Source organism: Phalangium opilio, unplaced genomic scaffold (genome assembly GCF_054372755.1).
Source record: "Phalangium opilio isolate 3A_F unplaced genomic scaffold, DU_Popi_V2 ptg000077l_1, whole genome shotgun sequence".
Taxonomy (NCBI): Eukaryota; Metazoa; Arthropoda; class Arachnida; order Opiliones; family Phalangiidae; genus Phalangium; species Phalangium opilio.
The window spans coordinates 2,492,780-2,518,499 of NW_028324185.1; the positions used below are offsets into that span (position 1 = coordinate 2,492,780).

Below are 25,720 nucleotides of genomic sequence, written 5' to 3' on the forward strand. Positions count from 1 at the left end.
TAATAATTTAGAAAATGTTTGGATCTAGTGTTCAATTTACGTAGGTCTTAAATTGTTTTAAGTTAATTTAATTTAAATTCCATCGGGAAAAATGAGGGTTTTTCGGCGTAATGGGATTGTCCCATTGTACAGCATCGTAAATCCGCCAAAGTGAGGGTTTTCCGGTCGAATGGGGTTGGTACGGTTGAATATGCCACTCGGCGCAATGCTACTGAAGCGTTTAAAGATAGCCAAGTTGAAGTTCAAAGGGAATTTTGTGTTCCCACGAGAAGCGTCACGCGTATTTCTATAAACAATGTATCTTATTTCGCAGGAATTATTTAAACCAACAAGCGTCGTAACACCATTCAAAATATTTCAAGATAAACCTGAAAAAATAAACCTGAAAATATCTTTAAAACTAAGCTTAGAAACCCTTAAACATGATAGAAAGCTAAGCTTATAAACCTTCTTTAAAACCTAAAGATATAATCCTGAAAACATGTTATACAACTATTCATATAATCGTGTAAACACGTTATGTTACTAAGCATTATAATATAAGCGATCAACACATTTTGAACCTAAACATAAGGTGTTGTAAACCTAAACACCATTCTTACTTAAACATGAGTGTTTTTAAACATGATAAAATATCTGTTGCATTGTCGTGTTTAGGCAAGTGTTTAGTTTCTAAACACTTTTTTTTCTGTGTACGGAAGTGACGAACGCAACATAAAAGTTGTCGTAGTTGGTAGGTATTTTCGAAAGAATATAATTTCAAAGATTGTTAGCTAAATCTGTTAATTAAATAAACAGAGGTTCCCGCTCAAATACTGGACGCCAAGGTACAAGAAGTATGGAGTCGAAGTGTTAGTATCAGTTGGTCAGCTCCTTATAGCGGTAACAGCGTCATAACAAAGTACATCATACAGTACTGGAGAGACAAAGGTAACCAACTCGACCAATCGTGCCAGAAAGGATTCTGACGAGTTAATTCACAGTTGCCCCTTATAAACTACACGAACCAGACGTATCCACGCCGCAAACAACGGCGGTTATCAGTAAAAGTCATCAACCGGGAGTGTGCTACGCGTTGACCATTATAGCAGAGAACGAAGTGGGTCAAGGCGAACCAGCGAAGGAATTACAATTCTTAACGGGGGAAGAAGAGCCGAGTGGTCCTACAACTAACGTTTGGGCCACGGCAAAGGGTTCTACGACCATAGAGGTTCAATGGAAGGTATATTGCAACAATTCCAAGACATAAAATTCAACATTTACAAACAAACGGACGTAATAATTTTAACAGGCACCACCTAAAGACGATTGGAATGGTGAAATCAAAGGATTTTACGTCGGTTACAAAGTTGAGCGAACTAGTCAGACGTACTCGTACAAAACAGTCTACGGAAGTGGAAACTAAACCATGACTCATATGTTAACGGATTTAAACAAGGCGACCCGATACAATATCGTTGTTAAGGCGTACAATAGCGCCGGAACGGGAGCCGCGTGTCAAGATCTATTGATAAAAACTTTGGAAGGAGGTAACGTAACTAAATTGGGCCCCCTTAATTACAAGATTAAGTACTGAAGTAATGTCTCCCGTAGAACTACCTCCACCCCCGGCTGTGTCGATAATAGCAGCGTCTTCCGATTCAATTAGCGTCAAATGGGGTCATAATGAATGGCCAATTGAAAAGGTCACGGGTAAGGTCACCGTTTTAAAAGCTATAATGGATTAGGTCTAACAGACATCTGGATATACGCAGGATACACAATTCATCTTGAAAAAGAATCCGGAGAATGGATGCACATACCAATGATAATATATCGGAACAAAATCGGTACACACTAACTGGTTTGGAAAAACTAATTACAGAGTATACGTCACTGCCAATAACCAATTTGGTCGAGGTCATCCCAGTGAAACTCTAACGTCAAAACAGCCATAACTGGTAGAAACCTAATCATATTCTTCTAAGCCTTGTCCGTATACTTAAGCCTAAATTTTCCGCAAAACCAGGAATGCAATTAAAACTCCCATTCAACATGGACATGGGTGTCATAATCCCAGCCGCTACTGGTACGATAGCGGTCATAGTAGTCATTATAGTTGTCATCATTTACGTCAGAAAGATCAAATCGCGTAGGAAGTTTGAGAAATGTAAGGTCTGACAGAAAGTCCAAAATGGATGGGTACTTAATTTCGCGCCTTTTTTACAGCCCTGGAAGCCAGCTGCAGCAGTAAGAACCCAACGTACGCCACAGAAACAAATCAACTCTATATAGACATTGACAAGGCCCGACCCATATTACCACCGGGCGTCCTTGCGTGCCAAGAACCAGGAACAATAACCCCGGGGTCAACCTATGCCGCGTACGCTTGTATACCCTCTAGGGACGGGACCATTGATTCCAGAGTTTACGGTAAAGGTCGACACGAAATGAAAATATTCCAAGACGAAATAAAACCGGGACAGGATGGGTATAACGACTACTACAGCAGGGTAAGTAGGCTAAGCCTCGGTCCCTCAAAAAACCATCACCAATTTAAAAAAAATATATATTGTTTCTTACTTTAATTGCAGCGTAATGAACGTCCCCCGAGGTATCCACGAGCAAATTCCAAAAAGTCGAATCCTTACGATCCCAAACAGTAACGACAATTATCAAATAAGGCTGTGCCAAAAACCTAAGGAAACAAGATGGTCAAGCCCATAATTAAGCCACATCGTTTACGTACTCTCGCTATCCCTACTACAATAAATATGCTTCTAGTGAAATATCCCCTAATATACCGGTCAGAGGGAAAAATTTTTCAATGGCTGCTTGGCAAAGAGAATCAAATATCGCCAACGCCCGTTACTAAATTTCTAATACTACTACTACTACCACTACTACTCAGGTAAAACTATTAGTCCCATCGATACTTTGTAGCTAAGAAGAAGTCAAAAAATTTCCAAAGCGCGCATCTAGAATTCTCGCCCACTCGGACCGGTTCTACATCCATCCCAGCACAGCTCGTAGATACTTTCGTTCTCTCTCCCATCTCTGCAACCCTCTTTCAACAAGCGACTATAGAGAAGGCAGTTTAGTATCAGGCTGGCATGCCAAAGGTCCGGGGTCCGGTTCCCGGTGGCGGTGCTCAACGCGTTTGGTCTCCGTTGAGCGTTACTGAACGCACCCATAGTGAACTTTCTCTTTTTTTTCGATTTCAGGGGTGGGGTCGGGCTTACTGATAATTCAAAGGGTTTCTAAGAAGTTCCTTTCTATACGTTCCAACAACTTCGGGTGTCAGAACCCAGTAGCGCCGATGTTATAAACTTAGGTTTTTCCTTCGCTGTAAAGAGCTCTGCAGGTCTCAACTTTAGTGAGACAAATTATAAAATCGTGAAATTTTCCACTTCACCCTCCCTTTAATGTTGAAATTTCCCGCGGTTTTACGATTGTATTCCACGTAAAAATTTAAAACGGTTGAAAGGATAGGGTAGAACTTTCTTTTGCGTATGCTGACCCGTATCAGAAGACCGCACACCATTCTTAAACGCTTTCGCGCCAAACAACTTAATTGGTTGTTTCTTCGCGCCAAAAGTTGACGAAAATGCCCAGGGTGTTCAACCCTTGGGTCACGTAGTCTCTCGACCTTCGGTCGGCGCCGGATTACCTAGCTCTTTGGCGACCTGGCTTTTACCATGCATTGGCCTACATTCTATACATCATTTTACGAAAATAGTAACCATGAAAGGCGTTTGACAATACCAATGCTGGCTAAATTGTTTCATATGTACATACAAGAAATAAAGAGAGAAGGGCAAAGCTATTTACACAAGGGAGATGGGGACGAGCACAAAAGAGGACCAACCGAAAAGAAAGGATGCGAACCTTTTTCGGCGCGACAATCTGGCGCCTCTAAAGTTTCTCGGACCCTGCGACGTCAAACCTCTTTACTCTAACTTTGACGACCCCTCTTAACACTGAGCTTCCCTTATTTATAAAACGAATAGGACTTAAACATTTCTCAAATTCATAAAATGTTTCTAAACCATAATATTAAAAAAAATATCGTTGCACTATTTAGCTACAAATGAAGAAAGAATGCGGGTATTAGATTTAAATGGAAAGGATTTTAATGAAAATGTGGTATTGGACTTAAAAAATTATTAAATTTTAAAAAGTTCTAAAATTTTGAAAAAGTTCTTAAATTTTAAAAAAGTTTTTAAATTTTAAAAACTTCTTGAATTTTAAAAAAGATATTGAATTTTAAAAAAATCTTAAATTTTAAAAAAGTTATTAAATTTTAAAAAAGTTTTTAAATTTTAAAAGTTATTCAATTTAATAACGTCTTAAGAAGTTATAAAATTTAAAACAAAGACATTAATATTAAGAAGGTATTAAATTTAAAAAGCTTAAGCTTGAAATGGTTCGGATCCTGACGGTTGAGGAGTCTGGGATCCTGACGCTTGGGGAGTCTGGGATCCTGACGCTTGGGGAGTCTGGGATCCTGACGCTTGGGGAGTCTGGGATCCTGACGCTTGGGGAGTCTGGGATCCTGACGCTTGGGGAGTCGGGGATCCTGACGCTTGGGGAGTCTGGGATCCTGACGCTTGGGGAGTCTGGGATCCTGACGCTTGGGGAGTCTGGGATCCTGACGCTTGGGGAGTCGGGGATCCTGACGCTTGGGGAGTCTGGGATCCTGACGCTTGGGGAGTCTGGGATCCTGACGCTTGGGGAGTCTGGGATCCTGACGCTTGGGGAGTCTGGGATCCTGACGCTTGGGGAGTCGGGGATCCTGACGCTTGGGGAGTCTGAGATCCTGATGCTTGTTTTAATATTTCTTCTTCGGTAATGTTTGCCAAAAATTGGTCGTCATCCGATAAAAGATCTACTTCAAGAATTTCTGGCGGGCTGTATAGTATAATGTTTTCATTTTATTCCCTTGTAGTGTAGGGGTAAAAATTAAACAACTATTAAACTTCACATCCCCATGATCCCTGGGAACGTGTTTAAGAGTACAAGGCAATTTACGTTTGGAGGAGCGTATGCGGATGCACTAACTAAATAGATTATTTTAATAATTGTTATAGTGTCAGAATTTGGAAATTAGGAGATGCACAGAGGGGGTAACTAGTTAGTGAGTGCAGAATGCATCAGTTCCAATAGAAAGTGTATGGGGCAGTGCATACATAAGGCTAAGAAGGTTATAAATATTGTTGCAAGGGCAAAAATTGCTTCTTTGCCCCAAACCTTATAGTATTTTTAAATGTAAATGTAATGTATATCATCAGGGGTCTTATGACAATAGGTGAAGTGGCTTACTCCTTTGAGTCCATCTTCTGTTTTTTTGCGGAAGGAGATTTTGATTTTTCTTCTTGAAGGTTGATGGCTGTAGTTCTAAATTGTGGTTATCGTTTCATTAGCCATAAATGAAAGAAACAATTCAAGTGAAAGATGGGTGTTATTTAAAATATATTTTCCGTTGATTCCCTAGTTGTATTATGATCCGTAGTTTATCTAAATTTTCATATTACTTGTGTGAAAAATGATTTTCTGATAATTTCCATTTTTTTGGTATATTTTATGGAAAAATCATAAAATATCTCAATCTACATGGTTGGAGAACTGATAATGTGGTTATGTTTGTATCTTTTGATTTTGGTCTATTGGTGGTTGTATACCTGGTTACCCAGTTTCACGGGAGATTAGGCCTATACTTACTCCTACTTCAAAACTTTAATTAAATAGGAATTTATTTAACCCAATATTAAATGGCTAATTAGTCATGCGTGGAAATTGCAAAGTATGAAAATGTTTACGAAAGCAGAGGTTTGCTATAAGTGTAAAAGTAATGTAGAGACTATAGCATGAAAAGTGGCTTACTCAGTTGAATGAGTTTTAGGCTGAGAAGATCTTAATTTTTCGTCGAGGGCTTTGGTAGTTGTAGTTCTAAATTTGGTTTATTGTATCATTAGTCATAAAACAAAGCAAAACTTTAGTCATGTTAAGAAGTAAAATTTTTTCCTTGCCTCTGATTTTCCAAATTCATGTAGCAATTGGATTTGACGTGAAAAGACACATATGCTTCCCGTAGATCTTTGAAATCATCCCAGGATTTGTAGAAATGTTTTATTACGCCATTTGAATTTAAATACGCGGTCGAACCTTGACAAAAACTGAGTGTGTGGCAAACCATTTCTTTTGGTACGTCATTTAAATAACAAAAAGCCGCTAAGCGTACTAGTTCCAATTTATCTTCTACCGACTTTTTGAAGAAGGTTTTGTTTATGCCGTCCGGCCAGTCTTGAGCTTTTAATCCAATAACGTTTTGTAAAGTTACCCAAGGGTTGGTAAACGATTTGTTTTTACGAGGGGATACATATGTTGACATAATTTTTCTTCCTTTGTGAAAATACTGAGCAAGTAACAAACGAAATTTCGCCTCAGAACGTTTAATTATAAGCAAAAAAAAAAAATTTACTCCGGACTCGTTAACATTAAAAGTTGGTAATGGCGTCGATACTTTTTAACTGTGGTTATCTATCAGGGAACGGCGCATCCTTAAAACGCATTTTATGTTTCTTTTATAGAGTAGTGTCGGTAGAGAGGGGAGTAGTCACGCATATTTTTGTATAGAGGGCTTAGAAAAAAGAGAGAGGTGAGAGAAGGGGTCACGTAGGCCATAGTTGTCATCCAACAAAACACCTACGTCATAGGTAGAATTTCTCTTGCCTCTCCTCTAACAGTGTAAGAATGTTCGGAAAATTACTAAGACCACTAGAGTGGGGTTTTTAAGAATAGAGTCAGTTCTCTCATAGTAGGGGGGATGACACTTAGCTAAGGGATAGAAGGTATGACGTTTGAATACGTAGATCTGACATTACTCTATTTAGGATCTTCCATAGATAATAGGTTCCATCCATTTACCAACCATTTCCAAACTAAAATGTATATCAATTTAACCACTTCCATTCCATATTGGTTGTTTTCCATCCATTTCCGATCCGAATATGTGATATTACTAGAAAAACCACCCATTCCCACGGTTTTCCATGGTAAATGGAAATTTACCGTTTCCATGCAGCTCTCTAGACGATACATTAGCGATTCGGGAATAGTTGGGAGAAAATCCTGAGATTATTGCACCAGGGTCAAAATCAAATTTGGCGCAAATAGTTATAGCGAAAACACGCGTGTATTACAATGGATAGTCCATGGCAAGAATTAATAACGTTTATCGGGACAGACGACATTCCAGAACGAATTTTAGCTTTGTTTTGGGGAAAACCCAGGACGCTGCAGTTTGAAGACATTTATAATGCAATAATAAAAATTGCAGCCTTTGGCTTCGTAAATAATGTGCCGGAAGAATTACTGCCATGCATTTTACATCAAACGCAATTTCCTTTGATTTCACGTAATTGTGAGTTGTCAATATTTGCGTTGTACGTGGAATGGCGAATAAATCCTCAATATAGAGGAGATATCTATTCATATAATGTACATCGACGTCGGGTAGAAAATTTGAATCACGAGCCGTAAGTTAACAACTACTAAAATTTCGTATATTATGTCCTTGAAATTTACACAAACCTTGAATATATTTGTTTTACAGGATTTAAAACTAGCATTCGTCATGTTTTCAATTGTTTTTGAATTTAATTTTAAAATTGAAAAAAAAAAGAAATAAAAAGAAATAGATTTTACTTTTTTGTCATGCACATGGGAACCATAAGCCTGTTTGAGTTTAGTGATTTTAAGATTCTAAAGTTCTAGAGCAAATTGTCCGTCATGTTCTAGTTAATTATGAGATTCCATTAAAAGTGACGTTGCCCTTGACTGTAGTTGCAAGGTCATTTTTATTAGTGAAATAAAATGAAGGAAAGTGTGAATCATCCGAAAATCCTGTTGGTTTTTGACAAATCGAAAGAATGTTTCATAAATCTTCGAAAGGAATTTATAGACAAGTTGAACTTCCACCTGCAGTTTTTTTTTCAGTCAAAAGGCCGATTTCCAGCGAAAAGAGTTCTAGCGAACTTAAAATTGAGCGTCCGTGCATATTTACAAATCTTCGCCTGGGGATTTTTTTTTTTCTTTTTTTGAAAGTTTCTAACTGAAAGCCGCGCATTGCGGATTCTAGCGAAGTCAGATAAACAATATAGAATTTCCCGTCAGAAAGAAGCAAAAATTCTGAAATAAATGAATAGATTTTTCTATTGTCTATCTTCAGTATGCTATAGAACCCGCAACCAGGGATTTTTTAGTTGAAAGCATAGCCAAAGCTGGCCAAAAGCGGCTCTACTGTGCATCAGGGAGGAGGAATGTAGAGGAGTGGCCAAAGGTATTACGGAGAGGTCTCCATTTAGCGGTTTGGAGAGAGAGATCTACCCGAGGCCGACTAGTAGCTACTACGCATCAGCGGTGCGCAAGTACGTCATCACTGACGTTAGAGAGAGAAAAAACCAAGCGAGAGTAAATTTTAGCGGTCGACGGTCCAAAGAAAAAAATTTCGCATGCACCTGAAAAAAAAAGAGCCTCGGTTAGGTCTCAGAGTTCTAATCCGAAATCTGCGAGAATTCTCTCTCTTTTTACAACGTGCGTAGACCACTCCTTTACAACATTCCTCCTCCCTGGTAGAAGCTCGCGCCTTGATATCTCCCGATAGTTATGGAAGCCTAGCTTAGTTTGCGTTAGTATTCAGAAGTGAATCGTTCGCTCCGGTTCGCTCATTATTAAACTATATGCGAAGCCCTGAGTGACGGAAATATCTCTTCAAAACTCACAAGGTAAGATGTTTTGGTTTTTGAGATTGTTTTATCATACTTTATGATCAAAAGAGATGTCATATAATTTTTTCATATAGTATCAATCAGACATTTTCCGTGTGATGCTAGTTTTATGTTTGTGTCCGCATTCATTCCAGGTTGACATTTCGAATAACCCTTTATTCAAGCGTAGATTTTTAGTTGCACTCGACATTTTCTTATGTGTTATTATTTCCTGCCCCTTCCAGGTAGCTTGATGGCCGATAACAATGTTTATTTTTCCCCGGGTCCAGAGGAAAAATAGCCGAAAGTCAGATAAAGCTGCCCCGAGTATCGGGTAAAAATAGCAACAGCCTATAGATAGACGTATATAGGATTTAAATATTAACTCATGGTAAAAAACCATATGTTCATAAATTATGTTCCATGACTTCGCTACTGATTTTTGAGAGCTCGTCATTGAGTTTCGTTGATTAAACAACGTAGATTCTCGTGAAGAGGTGTTGAAGGCTTACTTTAGGATAAATAGGAAGATGGGCCGCAAAACCACGTGTTCTGAATACTCGCGCAGAGTAATGGCAGTTCTACGTATGCTAACGTTACACCCTCCTATCTCTTAGGTCAGTTTCATCCCCCTACAGTATCCCATCTTACAAAAGCGCGCCCAGACAGAGGGACGCACAGTCTACTCCCCTCTCTACCGTCATTAGTCTATAGAGCTATCTCAGAAGCATTAGTGTGACGTCACCCATGCTATTTGCCCATAGAACCAAAGCGGTACCAAACATGGCCGCCCACTGCCAAAGCTAAGCCCGTGACGTTTTACCTAGGCACTGACGTCACAACTGAGATAGCTCTATTGCTAAGGCAGTAGCATTACGAAATATCTGAAGTCGCATACTTTGGCAACGTATTTCATAAACATGATTCTATATATTGAACTAAATTGTAATTAAATCAACTTTCAAATATAATATTATAAAATCAACTAGTAGTTTTTGCTGATGTTTTAAAGTAAATTTGACCGTAGTGTGGCGCATGTTAAAAATGTTTTAAGGAAAACGTAAAATTATATATACCCCAAAAGGAATTATGGATATTGATGAAGTGGATGAAATGGAAATCCAGTTGCTTAGAGATGAAGCACCATCAAATCAAGCAATGGCACCATCAAATCAAGCAATGGCACCATCAAATCAAGCAGTGGCACCATCAAATCAAGCAGTGGCACCATCAAATCAAGCAATGGCACCATCAAATCAAGCAGTGGCACCATCAAATCAAGCAGTGGCACCATCAAATCAAGCAGTGGCACCATCAAATCAAGCAGTGGCACCATCAAATCAAGCAGTGGCACCATCAAATCAAACAGTGGCACCATCAAATCAAGACGTGGCACCATCAAATCAAGCAGTGGCACCATCAAATCAAGCAGTGGCACCATCAAATCAAGCAGTGGCACCATCAAATCAAGCAGTGGCACCATCAAATCAAGCAGTGGCACCATCAAATCAAGCAGTGGCACCATCAAATCAAGCAGTGGCACCATCAAATCAAGCAGTGGCACCATCAAATCAAGCAGTGGCACCTTCAATTCAAGTACAGCCTGTTCAAGAAATAGCGCGAATTCGAGGTGGAGTACCGTTCGCAGGATCTAATGCCAGGAATGCTATTTCTCGTGGCAGAGCATGCTACCATTGTAATTCCGTTACGCATCTTATTCGAAATTGCCCAAATTTCAACCGTAGAAGAGATATTTCGAACAGACGAAACAGTGGTCGTCGCCAGTCTCGCCAAACTCGACCTCCACAAACAGCAACAAACAAAGAGTTGCTTGAGAAGTTGCTAGATTTTTTCAAGTAAAAGGTAAATAATACACGAGTAAACATTTTTTTGTTAAAATACATTTTTTATATGAATCTATGGCACATATTACAGTAAATATTTGTAGTGTGTAAAGGAACATTGGTTTTTTTTAATTTGTAGTATGGAAGACATTTAAGATTTGTTAAAATACATTTTTATATTACTCTTTGGTATATATTACAGTAAAATATTTGTAAGGTGAAAAGGAACATTAAATTTTTTTTTACTCAGTCATGGCTATTTTTGTTCTCGTTGATTCTTACCCAGTTATAGAAAACATACGGTTGTCAGCATCGGGATCTCATGTTTCTTTTAGTTGACTAGCGCAGTTGACACTGGTTGATTGATTGGTCGATTAGAAAGTTTTGGTGGTACTCAGTTGAATATCTTGTAGTCTTGGTTTCGTTTTTGTATTGAGCTCGCCTGGATTCTTTTACGCCATTCCATGTATGTTTCTCTGATTCCATAATTTTTACTTCGGAAATACGCTTGTTTAGTTACAGTTTACTGTTTGGGGACATGTGACACTTTTTCTATTAGTAATTAATTTAAGTCTAGGGTTAATTTAATAAGTGCCAACATTGATAAAGCGAAACAAATATTATTATTATTATTAAAACAATAAAACCACAGGTTACAGAGTATAAGTTGATCAAAACATCTTAATAGTACTTAAAAATAAGAGTCAAAAGTTATACGGTACCGTACTTAGGGTTTGGTCATTTCTACTATGTTTAATTAATTGTCTTCATTGTGGTAGAAAATGTTTAAATATCTACCACGCACCAGCGCCTTCATTGTTGTCTTCATGGGCGCGACCCGCACTATCCTGCTAAACCGTTATGGGCGAATTTTTAGTCCACGGCACCGGTCGCGATCGGGGAATCGCCGTCGCCCTTCGACAGGCATCCCGAAGTTTGTCTTTAGGTAAACGCTCGCGTTCCCTCTATTTTTTGGCTACGTGACTGTTAACACGTCCACAATGTCGAATAAAGGAAAGGATTCGTAGAATCACGCGTGCTTCTTGGAATTGCGTTGGTTGTTTAAAGTTCAAGGGATAATGAAACGTTTAAAGGGGGAGTGAAAACAAATAATATGTTACAGACATTATTGAACTTCTAGTAACAACTCATTGGCTGTCCATCAGTATCCTTCGGTATCCTTCGGTATCTTGTCATAATTGGTCCACAAATCAGATGTAGACCGCTTTATCCGGGGTTTGGGAAACTGGCCGGTGTTTTGCGGGTGGGACAAAGGCGAGAATTGATCTTCAAGGGAGTTTTTGAGGACCTCGTTTTCTTGGGGACCGTATGTTCAGTCTTTTCATCTGGTGACTCTTAATATTTTATATATTAACATCGCGTTTAGATCGGTTATTTTATTTCATTTATTTATCGTTTTGATGTATTTGATTTAATGTTTCAATATTTATATTCTGAGGTTTCTGAATGTTGCTAATTTTAATTGACAATGTAAAAATATACGGCATCGAATATATATTTGGTTACTTAGTTTTAGTAATAAATAATAATAATAATTTAAGTCGCGTTTTTAGGAATGAAATAAAAAAATCCAAAATTTATTATTCACAATATGTAAAATATTTAAAGTAAGAAATTTAAGGTAAAATAAATTAATAATATTGAAATTTAAATATTACTTCCCTCTGAGTGATCTCGATCGTCTAATCACTCTCTAAAGGCCGAGAAAACATTGTCAATTTGAATTAATTCAGTATAAATAAGGAATTTATTCAAATCAACATGCTTAGTCCCTCTAAGTGATCTTATACACTCTTGAAAGGCCAACAAAACAGTCAATTTGAATAAATTCAGTATAAATAAAGAATTTATTCAAATCAACATGTTTTGTCCCTCTAAGTGATCTTATACACTCTTGAAAGGCCAACAAAAGATTAACATCGCGTTTAGACCGGTTATTTTATTTCATTTATTTATCGTTTTGATGTATTTGATTTAATGTTTCAATATTTATATTCTGAGGTTTCAGAATGCTGCTAATTTTAATTGTCAGTGTAAAAATATACGGCATCGAATATATATTTGGTTACTTAGTTTTAGTAATAAATAATAATAATAATTTAAGTCGCGTTTTTAGGAATGAAATAAAAAAAATCGAAAATTTATTATTCACAATATGTAAAATATTTAAGGTAAGAAATTTAAGGTAAAATAAATTAATAATTTTGAAATTTAAATATTACTTCCCTCTGAGTGATCTCGATCGTCTAATCACTCTCTAAAGGCCGAGAAAACATTGTCAATTTGAATAAACTCAGTATAAATAAAGAATTTATTCAAATCAACATGCTTTGTCCCTCTAAGTGATCTTATACACTCTTGAAAGGCCAACAAAACAGTCAATTTGAATAAATTCAGTATAAATAAAGAATTTATTGAAATCAACATGTTTTGTCCCTCTTAGTGATCTTATACACTCTCGAAAGGCCGAGAAAACATAGTCGATTTGAATAAATTCAGTATAATAATTTATTTCAATCAACATGTTTTGTCCCTCTGAGCGTAGCTCTGAGTGATCTTATACACTCTCTAAAGGCCGAGAAAACATAGTCAATTTGAACAAATTCAGTATAAACAAAGAATTTATTCTAATCAACATGTTAATCTCCCTCTGAGTGATCTGGACCTAGTTTATCGAAGGTCATTTCTGGTCGAATTACAGATTTTCCCATGCATTATCGAAGGCTGCCTTTAAGTCTGTTTAAAAATACAAATGGATTTGTGAAATGAATAGGTTGATTCTCTATAATCAGCCCTATATTTCTGAATTAGCAACGGGTTTCCAAAAGTTAAGTCAAGCTGACGGTTCACGGGTAGTTGAGCGGTTTTCAAAAGAGCGTTTTGGAATAAAGCGGTTCCTAAAACAGCGGTTTGCAAAACCGCGTACAAGCAAAACCGCGGTTGCTGTTTCCGCGTTTCTCAATACAGCGCTATTTCCCAAAACAGCGGTTGCTGTTTCCGCCCAAACTGTGATTGATAGGGAGGGAAATATCTATTATATTAAGTATATAGGACAAAGAACAATATTATGCAAAAAGGAGTAATGTTAAATCGGAAGTAAATATAAAATATAATTTTTTGGAAAAGGCATATTATTTTGGGAAGTAAATGAAGATAAACAACAATATTTTGGAAAAGGCGTACTTTCGTACGCTCAAGATATAAACGCTGTAATCAAAATGCGCTAAAACGAGAAATGGCTATAATGGCAAACGCGTTTATGAAAAAGCCGTTTTGGACAATGCTGTTTTGATAACACGCCCAATCGATAACATACCAAGCTGACTCCCTTTATTGGTTGAAACCTTGCTCTTTAACCCGGGCATAAGTTCAATTTGCCATGGTAAAAAGAACTTTGTCAATGCCTGTTTTCTTTGTAAAAAGTCAACATTAAAATCACCAACAACCATAGTGGAACGTATTTTTCTGGAAATTGGAAAGTCAAATCGTCCAATAACAGTTGTAAGCTGGCTTGCGGGAATTTATATAACAGTACCACAGCAATTTTTTCGCCCTCCAATTTACAATCAAGCCAAATTCGTTCAAGACGAGCTTTGGGCGATGGCTGACCATTTGGAAGCCTACCTCGAGTGACTGTACAATCCAAAGAATGTTCAGTCACGTTCTTTTTTCCATAGGATCGCCTTTCGGGGGCGTCAACCGGTAAGAAAATTCCTCAAAAATTCTGAAATTCTGGGATGCTTAAATCATCTTGCGCTTTCGCTCTTATTTCCACGAAGAAAAGCAAGTCAGCGCTGACAATGAAATCATCCCGTCTGATATCCTCCAAATGACCCCTTAAAGACTCAGGGTTGTGGAAATACATAACTGGTCGTGAGAGCAATGTTGGCACAAAGAGTTGAGCTTCTCTTTCCATTCTCTCCATTTCTATTTTAACGACGTCATTGTCCTTTGGAGGTTCGGGTGCTACAAAATCACCATCGATAAAAAGCCCCTGAGCGGAAGTGGCTCGGCTGCAAGCAACGTACAACATTGACCTTTGCATTTTTCGGTTTTTGTTGGTATGAACCACCACGCATTTGTAGGTATCACCCTGACTCTTATGAATGGTTATTGCTTCTGCCACTTGTAAGGGAAATTGTTTCCTAGACACAGTGACGTTTTTATTCGAGTGTCGAAGCGTGAATGATCTCACCGTCTTTTCAAGGGGAGTCCACGAAGGCTCGGCCTTGGAAGCGACAATTAAAGCGGTACTTTTAGCTCGAATATCTTTACCCACCCTTTCGTGGTCAAAGGAAATCCAAACCCTAATAGGAACACGAACCCCGTCTGGACGCACTCCGTAGTCAATTTGACGAATTCTGCCAGTGGCTCCATTAACATTTCCATCTTGAATGTCAATGTTGTTGGTAACCATATAGCGAGCACTAATTTGCAAGCGAATTTTTTCGCTCAATCCGTAAGTTGAACTGGGCTTCAGTTGTTTCGTTTTATCCAGTATATTTTTGCGCACAAGCGCTTGAAAGTCTCCTTTGACGTTATCGAAAGCCAAAGAATCGCAAAATTCAGTATTAAACTGACTGAGACGCATCTCATTGAAATCTGCCGCGCCTTTGTTCGTAGCATACAGATGTATGGCGTCGAGAGGAGGCTCGCCTTTTACATTCACCTGCTGTTTCTTGATTAGTGATACGTCACTGACTTCCATTTTTCCTATTGCCATTCGATTCAGAGCCATGGCGAATGCCTTGTCTTCCTTCTGACGCATGATCTCATTCAAGAAAAAAACCTTAAATTCTTTCCATTGCGGATTATTATCTAGCAATCCAGCATAAGGGGTGTCACGAGCTTTAGGAATTTGAAACGCGTAACTATCGCCTACTGGTTTCAGTTGGTTAAAATCGCCAACAACCAAAACGGAAAGTCCACCGAATGATTCTTGTGACCCCATAACCTCTTGGCACCTAGAATTGACCTTCGTGAGTATCCCAACTCCTGCCATTGAAATCTCGTCAATAATTATCAGTTTAAGATCCTTCCAGGCAACCCTAATTTTGTTGAGAGTTTCTGATTCCATTCTCGACATGGACCCTCCGTATTGGCTAACTGGAAGCGAGAAAGCCGTATGCAAAGTGGTTCCACCAATGTTAAAACCGGCTTTTCCCGTGAAAGCGCACTTCAAGACAATAATGTTGGAGTTGTCAGCCCCAGGTTGTTTGTGGAAGTACCTAGTGACGCCCTCGCAAACGGCGTTAATGAGAACGCTTTTGCCTACTCCGGCTTCTCCAGTGACAAATAGGCGGAGATACTGGTCGGGCTTAGTTTTGAAATGCCCGAGAATGTAGCTAAATACTTCTCTCTGCTTTACGTTTAGACCCTGTACCATTTTGGCATACTCACTGTCCTCTACTATACGAACAGTTTGCACGACTGTGTAATCTGGTACACGGTAATCGGGGATTTCTCGTCCGATGTCTGCCGTAGCATCTCGTACGCAAGCCAGAACGGCGAATTCTGGGTCATCCATCGTGTATTGGCGATCTCTTTCATCTTGATGCTCCAGTATTGGTTGCACATTAGCCAAATCTACTTGAGCTTCACTTTCGAGGAATTCTACCCTCGCTCTTTCAAAGTCGGCTTCACCAGTTTGATTTACAAATTCTTTTCTTTTCCGCGAAATCAGTTCCAGATTTGCTTCGTAGACTTCTTTGAAATCATTTTCCAAAACATCTGTGGCCTCGTCGCGCCAAGGTTGGAACAAGAGAATTTGCTCTCTGTAGAAATCCAATGTATCTTTCTCGATACTGTAATTCCTGTATCGGAGGACTTTAGCCTGTGTACGTTTGCGTACAAACCCGTGGCCATGCTTCAAAGCGATCCAAACCGAAGCTACATTAGATTCGGGCTCGCTATCAGGTCGTTCATCCTCGTTTAGACTTGAAACTTGCCGACCTCGGCCTTTTTTCTTATTGAATTCATACCAAGCTGAAAATTCAGCCAAACAGACTGATTCCATATCATCAGGCCTTAAAGGGTAACGATCGATTAGGCCTTCCGAAAAAATATCTGTACTATCTTCTGGCAAATCATCAAGCTGACTCTTTGGCTTGAGAATATAAACTCGTTTCTCTGGCATATTTGTGTTGATAAAGATGGTAGCTCTACTAGACTTAGACACGGTTATCTGCAGGCATAAGTACGCCGCTTCTTGGGCGGAAATTTCATGACCAGTGAGAAACTTGTTGGCGATAACTTTAAGCCTTTCTTTGACAGTAGAGCCCGCCTGCCTGGCGGCTCTCATAGCTTCCATAAGTAATTGGGAAATGCCACGCTGTGATTTTCCAATGTAAGCGATGACGTACATAATGCACGCGTAAGCATCGAGAACAAATTCAATGTCCATATTGGCTCTCCATAATCTAAGAATGTCTTTGTTGTAGGCGTTCACTCTTACTTCCAGAGGAGATCTTTTCAGGAGAATGGTTTTTCTCTTAAGATTTAACGTAACGCAATCAATATAGACCCGTTCCGTCATTTGAAGAGGCCGCAAAAACTCTTCAAATGTTTTAGGAGAATTTTCACATGTCAGAGCCGCTATGGCTTTTTCCACTTTCTTGCATTCCAATGCGATATGTTGACCGTACTCCTCTGTCCAATTTCTTAAAACAGGATCGTGAACATATGTTCTCGGCATTGGAGGCCAGGGAATTCCAAAACGACAAATCGTTTCTTCTCCCCGTTTCACCTTGCACGTTCTTGTGTGTTTGTGCGTTTGAAGAGGAACCAGGTTGACCAAATCTTCATTTTCTGATTTGGCGCAAGAAATGAAGCGCTCAACAAAAGTCTCGACTTCTTCAGTGTTTGAACCATCCGGTTTTAATTTTGGAGCGCCGGAAACCCAAATTACACTGTGCACATGAGGCGACCACGGTGTTGAAACTCAACTCGATAATAATAGTCCACCACTAGCCCCAGAGGTCCAACCTTGCTCCTGAGGTACTTTAATAATGCTTGAAATCTGTAATCAAAATATCTCGCGCATGTAATAGGGTCCTCCTGAATCAACTTGGCTTTATCTTTGAAAGCCATAGCTTCAATGTCTTGGTTATTCGTTATGCTTTTGCCAGCAGTTACCAACAACGCATTTATTAACTCAGGCCATCGGGTTTCGGCCGCGCTTACAGTCAGGAAAAACGTTGGAATCCCGAGTTGTCTCACCATGGCCAGAAGGTCCCTCGATTTCCGTTGCCAAAATGCGGGAGAGTTGCGAAGGGGCTCCAGTATTCTGAAACCATCATCATGGTGAAGTAGCGATTCAATTCCACCTTCCAACCTCAGTGTCCCCGCTGTTAGTCCACGGCCGTCAGAAGACTTAGTTTTGCGTAAACAAATTTGAATTGCTTGACTGACTTTCATGGTCTCAATCTTTAACTATTTAAAAAATAGATTGGTGACGTCGCTAGCGCACCTTCTGTCTGAAGACAGCAATTCCCATTTTACAATATCTTGATAGCTGCATTTGACCTTAATGTCCCTTTTGTGCCCTCCATAAATTCGAGGAAAAGACAGTTCTTCGCAATCTTCATCGTATAGCAAAGACACGGGACGGCTACCTTCTCCGGGTGCATAGGTTATCGTGATATTAGTGTCCAATAAATCATCAGCTGATAATAGCAACGAATCTCTGGCACCACAATTGACGCTTTCTTCTTCCTTTTCCTCAACCCATTCTTCGTCACTATCAATTTCCTGCACATTGACTCTCTTGCCCACTCTCCCATCTCCTTCGATTGAAGGAGTCTCGTTCACTTGTGCGCCTTCACTTAGAGCAATATTTCTGTCGTTTTCGTTTACGACGAAATCAACCGTTTCCTGCACCAACGTGTTCATGAGGTCCTCCGAAAGAGTAATGCAATGTTTCTTATAAAGTGGTGATTGCAGTAAAGCCTTAAGTGCGGCTAAAATAAGCTTAGGGCGCACAGTTTCAAACAAAAATGGGTTATTATACTGCATGCGACACATTAATTTCACTTGTATTGTCTGTGTGTTGTCAGGCAGCCTTGGTAAAACGGAACAGGACGTGTCCACGTTACAAGGAACATTAACAACGGTGCCCTTTAACCCTTTTTGCGAATCACAGCCAAGAGATCGTATTTGAATGAAGGGAATTCTAGGGCTAACCAGCCGTTGCTCGAGATTAGATAACCCTGTAATAGTCTCATTTACGACAGAAAAAAAAAGCCATTCACGGGGCTGTATTTTGGAACCAGCCCTTTAGATACGGCTGCGTTACAAGGCATGCACAATTCCACTAAGGGAGTCAAAACACTGGTAACCAATCCGACGCGCGCCTGAAAAGTTTCTAAACTTATTGAGGTCGAACTGTTCTTAAAACAAAGTCTAGAACATATTTCGCACTTGTGCGTAGGTACATCTTTAATCGCTTGAGAATAAAAAAATTCTTGATTTAATGGGTCAACCTTTTTAATAGCCCTCCTAAAGGAGCTAGCGAAATTTTCATTCTGACGAAATTTAGGGTCATCCCTACGCTCTGCCATATTCGCCCGCTTCTTTCGCGGTATTGACGATTTTTCTTTCGTTCTGCCATATTGGCCCTTTCCTCTTCCCGAAATTCAGGGTCTTCCCTTCGTTCTGCCATATTGGCCCTTTCCTCTTCCCGAAATTCAGGATCTTCCCTTCGTTCTGCCATATTGGCCCTTTCCTCTTCCCGAAATTCAGGGTCTTCCCTTCATTCCGCCATACTGGCCCTCTCCTTTTCCCGAAATTCAGGGTCTTCCCTTCGTTCCGCCATACTGGCCCTCTCCTTTTCCCGAAATTCAGGGTCTTCCCTTCGTTCCGCCATATTGGCCCTCTCCTCTTCCCGAAATTCAGGGTCTTCCCTTCGTTCTGCCATATTGGCCCTCTCCTCTTCCCGAAATTCAGGGTCTTCCCTTCGTTCCGCCATATTGGCCCTCTCCTCTTCCCGAAATTCAGGGTCTTCCCTTCGTTCCGCCATACTGGCCCTCTCCTTTTCCCGAAATTCAGGGTCTTCTCTCCGCTCCGCCATACTGACCCTCTCTTTTTCCCGAAATTCAGGGTCTTCTCTCCGCTCCGCCATACTGGCCCTCTCCTTTTCCCGAAATTCAGGGTCTTCTCTCCGCTCCGCCATACTGGCCCTCTCCTTTTCCCGAAATTCAGGGTCTTCTATCCGCTCCGCCATACTGGCCCTCTCCTTTTCCCGAAATGCAGGGTCTTCCCTCCGCTCCACCACCTTAGCCCTTTTCTTTTCAAGAAAATTAGGGTCTTCCCTTCTCCCAGCCATATAAGCTGCATACCTTTTCCTATTTCCTTCTTCTTGCCTTTTTCCAATTTTGTAGGCTTTCTCTTTTTCCCGGAAATCAAGTTCTAGCCTTTTCTCCACCATATAATTTCTAGCCCTCTCTCTATTTTTTGGGTCTTGCCCTCCCTCGGCTTTGGCAATTGTCTCTTTTTCTCGCTTAATTTTATACAGTTCTCTGCGCCTAGCATTTAATTTAGCTTTAACCTCTAGACTCACAATTTTTTTCGCTACTGAGCCTTGCCCATCTACTTGGTCTTTTGTCTCTTTTTCGCGCTTAATTTTATATAGTTCTCTGCGCCTAGCATTTAGTCTTGAGCGAACCTCAGGATCCACAATATTTTCCCCTTTTTTATCGCTATCTTTCTCTTTCGTACTTCTCTCACCATCATCTACATCGTCCCTTTTTTCGCGACCAGACATCTTCTTCGTGAGATTATCAAAAAGAACTATTTTCGAGTATGGTGTATTTAAGAAATGATAAAGTTATATATCCTACTTGAACTCTTCAAAGATTAACCAAACACTGTACCAGTCTTTCAAAAAACTTTACGGTGTAACTTAACTCTCGTTTTTATACAATCCCGTTTTTATACACAAAAATATTCACCGACTGAAAAATATACACCTCGACATTCAAATTTCAGTCCAGAAATGAAGAGGCTTTAGTTGCAGCCAGCAAAATAAAACGCCCAAGGAAAAAAGCAGTGAACATACCAACGGAAGTAAACCTTATCTCTCTTTAGATAAGCCCCGACTCCCATGTTAACTTGCTAAAAGCCCTAATTCAGGCAGAGTCAGGGTAGTGTCATCCCGTGTCATCCTGTGTTAACTTGCCAAAAACCCTAATACAGGCAGAGGCAGAGTAGTGCCATCCCATGTTAGCTTCAATACAGACAGAGCGGAGCCGAGTCTGTCAGTCAAGGCCGGCGCGCTAGTCCTGAGATAGCGGACATTCGCGGGAGGGGGGAAAATATTTTTCCAATAGTTGCAGCTCGTTAAGAAAAAATATAAAGGCGCGAAAATTCAAAAACTAGCCATGCCTTTCTTTCCATTTAGGCCTAGCTTTAAATTTTTTTAGAATTTTAAGAATTAAGTTCACAACTTTTCAAACTTGTTTTAATGAAGTCCGATCGGGTAGTTAAGACTTCCACGATCCTGGTCACTTAAAAGTGCATGTTGACGATGGATCGGATTCCGACCGCAAAGATACAAATTCAGAAGTATCCGACCCCACAGATACAAATTCAAAAGTATCCGACCCCACAGATACAAATTCAAAAGTATCCGACCCCACAGATTAAGAGGTACCCCACCCCGCATCACCCCGACATTTTAGAGATAAGAATAAATAATAAAAAACTCGAGGTTTCTATCAAGTCTCTATGGTTGAGTGGGTAGAGTGTTTGTCTACTACGCCAGCGGCCCGGGTTCGAATCCCGGGTCTGACCTTAAAAAATTTTAATTAAAATTAAATCTCTAACCGAGTCCAGTAACCCCTATTGGTGGGTTGTGATAATATAAAGTTCCTTTTAAGCTAAAATCTGACGATAACGAAGCGAAAACTCCGGCCACAACTACTACTACTACTACTACTACTACTACTACTACTGCTACTACTACTACTACTACTACTACTACTACTATTACGGCTCGGGTCAAACTAAGAGCCTATCGTTTACTACGATGTGGCTAAAAATAATAAAAATAAAACCAAATTAATTCAATATGCTTACAAGTATTTATTTCTACACAATGATATAAATGTAAGATTTTTTAGGCGTTGTTGTTAATTCCATTTAAAGAATAAGCCTAGCAATTCATTCCTCATGACATGAACTCAAAGATGCTCAAATTTTGTATTGTTTTAAACGGTAGAAAAAAAAATACACACAACACATTTTGTAAAAAAAATTTCACACCATCATAATTTTTAAGTTTACGATAATACTATCTTTTTCAAAAATTCTTGAATGCCATTTATTAATTTGGAATCTAATTTTTTTTGGAGGATTTTAAATTGTGTTAAATTAATTTTAAATGATGTATTAATTATTTTCATTTGTTGTGTATATATAAAAATAACAAGCCAAGCATTTCCAGCGCGTTCTAAAACTTAAGTCTTTAGTGAGCTACTTAAAATTAAATAAGAAAAGGTTTAAATATTTACTTGTCGCTTTATGTGTTGTACACCGGGAATATATTTTGGAAAAGGTGGCAGCTAATTAATAGGAGAATATTTTGGAAAAGGTGGCAGCTTGTCAATGGGAGAATGTTTTTGAAAAGGTGGCAGCTAATTAATAGGAGAATGTTTTTGGAAAATGTGGCAGCTAATTAATAGAAGAGTATTTTGGAAAAGGTGGCAGCTAATCAATGGGAGAATGTTTTTGAAAAGGTGGCAGCTAATTAATAGGAGAATATTTTGGAAAAGATCGCCGCTAATTAATAGGAGAATGTTTTTGGAAAAGGTGGCAGCTAATTATTAGGAGAGTATTTTGAAAAAAGGTGGTAGCTAATTCCGAATGCGCGATTGGTCGATTTCATTTCTTCCTCCTCTATCCCCTAAGCCGGATTTGCCAGCAGCTTTGGCTCTCTCTGGGTCACGTGCTATGTTACCATGGCCCTTTTCCCCTTCCTGCCTTTCGCTCCACAAATCTCTTTCTTCACGAGTTAGAAAAATATGGCGCGCATCTTCAACTACATAGCCGCCGTAGCCGCCATTTTCCTCCCAAATATAAGCGGCCCTAACTAAAATGGAAAAAATTACCTTTTCACTAAAATTTGCGTAAACCATTCTCATTCAACTTGAAACTAATTAAGCTAGGCCTAAGTAAATACAATAAATATCCAGATTCCATGTTATTCCAAATTTTTTTTTGGTAATTTCGAAGTTCTACGAACATTTATTTGTAACTAATTAAAAAACACATTCGCTGGGCGCCATTCATAAATTTAAATTCCTTATACAGGGCTCATAGGGTTTAGTGTACAAAAAATAATAGGTATTATAGGTCTAAAAAGCCAAAATTATAGGATATTTATAGGTTCAAACTTATGTATATTTTATACGTTTAAAATTAGGAATTATTGGAGTTTTACAGGAAGTAAATTATACATTGGAGAGTAGACTAGAACTTTTATGCATATTTATAAAAATATTATCATTATTTAATCTACTTTGGACTAGTAGGTAATAGTGTAGCAATTAATTTATTTACCATGAAACTTTTATAGTTAATTACCTTACATTTTTCGTTTAATTATCTTAAATCTCAGGTACGTTTTAGCACGAAACTTTAAGATTTAAATTCCCTGACATTTTCAGGTTTTGTCTGACTTTTATTACGATTTTCCAGGACATGTTATCATTAACCTAAATAACTAAACAATCGCCTTTTTGAATATTGAACGTAAAACATTGCGAAGCGATCTCCGCCATTTTGGTTTCTGGTCAAACGTGATCTCGCTGAAACGGAATTTAAAGGGAGGGTGAAGTAGAAAATCAAGTGATTTTTATCGATTCTTCTACTAATTATAAGACCAATAGATGCAAATCGTGTGTTGTAAGCCTGGGGGTTTTCAGATTTTCATATTTTACGGTGAGATTTCGGGATTTTACGTTAAGATTTCGGGATTTCTAGATTTTAATGTGGGATTTCGGGATTTCAGGTGAAGATTTCGGGATTTTTAGATTTTAAGGTAGGAATTTCGGGATTCTCAGATTTTGAGGTAGGGATTTTGGGATTTTCAGATTTTCACGTGTGATTTTGGGATTTCGAGATTTTAAGGGTAAGATTTCGGGATTTCGAGATTTTCGAGAGAGATTTTAATAGATTTCAAACGAACTGTACGGGATTTTGACAAACGTCCGACCCCTCGGGTAAAAACGAGCTGTTCCGAGACGGCGGCGCGTCTTACAATGACCCAGTCGCTCACTCCCGGTTTCCTCCCGGATTGATCCCAACCGCTCCGAGTCTAGAGACGGAGCGCCTGAAGACGTCACAAAACCGCTCTGAAAAAACTTTGGTCTTTCATTTGGTCCTCCGAGCTAGAGCGATGACGTATTACGTAAATTTGGAGCGATCTCGGAGCGCTCTCAGGCGACCCAAATAACGGTATACTATAAAATAATAAGTCCCGGCTCCTTTTCCAACCCCCCACCCATTAAGGGGGATTTTAGACTATCACGCGCGCACCGGACGCTATTTTAGGCCTTCTTATAAAAATTCCTTCTTACAACTACTATTTAATTTTAATGTCTTGAGTTTGGGGGCCCCAAAATGGTTACCGCTTGGGGCCTCCACTTGACTTGAGCCGCCACTGTGGTGTAACCAAGAACCTTATACGCATACGCGAGCTTTATAAAAAATATATCTTGAAATTGTATTGAGCAGCTAGGCTCGTGGTATGGTAGATAGAGCCGTTGCCTTTCGCGCGGCAGAACCATGGGTCTCAGGTCGATTCCACACGAGGAAATATTTTTTTTTAAGTTTTATTTATATTAAGGATGTTTTGAGACGAAATTCATCTTAAAATAACGACGAAAAACTTTAACAAAAGTAAATTTATTATTAATACAGGCCAAAGCGCGCTATCTCAGGGAAGGCAGTCAAGGTATATTTGGGCACCACGCATAGATGTCGCTTTTCAAAACCTCAAATCTCAAAAATCCCCGCGAGTTTTTAAAACCAGCACAAATTTGAGATTGAGGAATTAGCTTAGATGATTGAATATCACGAATTACTAGAATCTTATTGAAGTGTTTGCACTTCTAAATGGGAATAAAATAAGAGTCATATTTTAAAAATATAAATAAAATAGCGTCGCGTATTAAAAATATAAATAAATTAGCATCTTTATTTAAAAATAGTACTAAAATAGTGTCACATTTCAAAAATACAAATAAAATAGTTTCACATTTTAAAAATATAAATAAAATAGTTTCACATTTTAAAAATATAAATAAAATAGTTTCATATTTTAAAAATATAAAATTTTAAAAATTAAAGGAATAAAATAGAGTCATATTTTAAAAATAGGAATAAAATAGAATCATATTTTAAAAATAGAAGTAAAATGGAGCCATATTTTAAAAATAGGAGTAAAATAGAGTCATATCTTAAAAATAGGAATAAAATAGAGTCATATTTTAAAAATAGGAATAAAATAGAGTCATATTTTAAAAATAGGAATAAAATAGAGTCATATTTTAAAAATAGGAATAAAATAGAGTCATATTTTAAAAATAGGAATAAAATAGAGTCATATTTTAAAAATAGGAATAAAGTAGAGTCCCATTTTAAAAATAGGAATAAAATTGTTCACATTTTAAAAATAGGAATATTACTGTTTTAATGTGGCACTATATTAATACTAGTTTTAAAATGTTTTAAAATAATCTGAATCAGTTTTGTTTGACTTAAGTAAAAAATTAATGTTCTGTTTTAACATTCCTGTTTTGAAAATGAGATAAAAAACTTAGGCATTCGGCGAATTAAAAGGTACCGAGAAAATTCTCGGGGGAGTGCGCTCAGGCGTGTATTAATAATGTTGGCGAGGCTTGAATACTGGGCGCGTGGTATATCGGTTAGAGATATTGAGTTTTGCACGGCAGAACCATGGGTCGCAAGTTCGATTCCACACGAAATATTTTTTTTTTACGCTTTATTTTAATTAAAGATGTTTCGGGACGAAATTCATCTTAAGATAGTAAGGAAAAAGTTTGAAAATTATAACTTAAGTGAATTTATTGAATGATTGCGCTCTTAAGG

General features: G+C 38.6%; 3 protein-coding genes across 3 annotated transcripts; 1 reads left to right on the plus strand and 2 right to left on the minus strand.

Moving 5' to 3' along the window:
- The first annotated feature begins 1,124 nt into the window (after positions 1 to 1,124).
- Positions 1,125 to 1,894, plus strand: LOC149656745 (immunoglobulin superfamily DCC subclass member 3-like). Its single transcript, XM_089844786.1, has 4 exons — positions 1,125 to 1,222; positions 1,292 to 1,529; positions 1,594 to 1,692; positions 1,755 to 1,894. The coding sequence occupies exons 2-4, from the start codon at positions 1,409 to 1,411 to the stop codon at positions 1,838 to 1,840; spliced, it is 306 nt and encodes a 101-aa protein (XP_089700912.1). The 5' UTR covers positions 1,125 to 1,222; positions 1,292 to 1,408; the 3' UTR covers positions 1,841 to 1,894.
- Positions 1,895 to 4,391: 2,497 nt separating this feature from the next.
- LOC149656746 (uncharacterized) lies at positions 4,392 to 6,445 on the minus strand. The gene is made up of 4 exons (XM_089844618.1): positions 6,009 to 6,445; positions 5,863 to 5,928; positions 5,302 to 5,376; positions 4,392 to 4,890 (listed from the first exon to the last, which is right to left on the minus strand). The coding sequence occupies exons 1-4, from the start codon at positions 6,368 to 6,370 to the stop codon at positions 4,392 to 4,394; spliced, it is 1,002 nt and encodes a 333-aa protein (XP_089700744.1). The 5' UTR covers positions 6,371 to 6,445.
- A 7,882-nt stretch (positions 6,446 to 14,327) lies between these two features.
- LOC149656747 (uncharacterized) lies at positions 14,328 to 18,028 on the minus strand. Its single transcript, XM_089844619.1, has 2 exons — positions 17,583 to 18,028; positions 14,328 to 17,520 (listed from the first exon to the last, which is right to left on the minus strand). The coding sequence occupies exons 1-2, from the start codon at positions 18,026 to 18,028 to the stop codon at positions 14,328 to 14,330; spliced, it is 3,639 nt and encodes a 1,212-aa protein (XP_089700745.1).
- Positions 18,029 to 25,720: the final 7,692 nt, after the last annotated feature.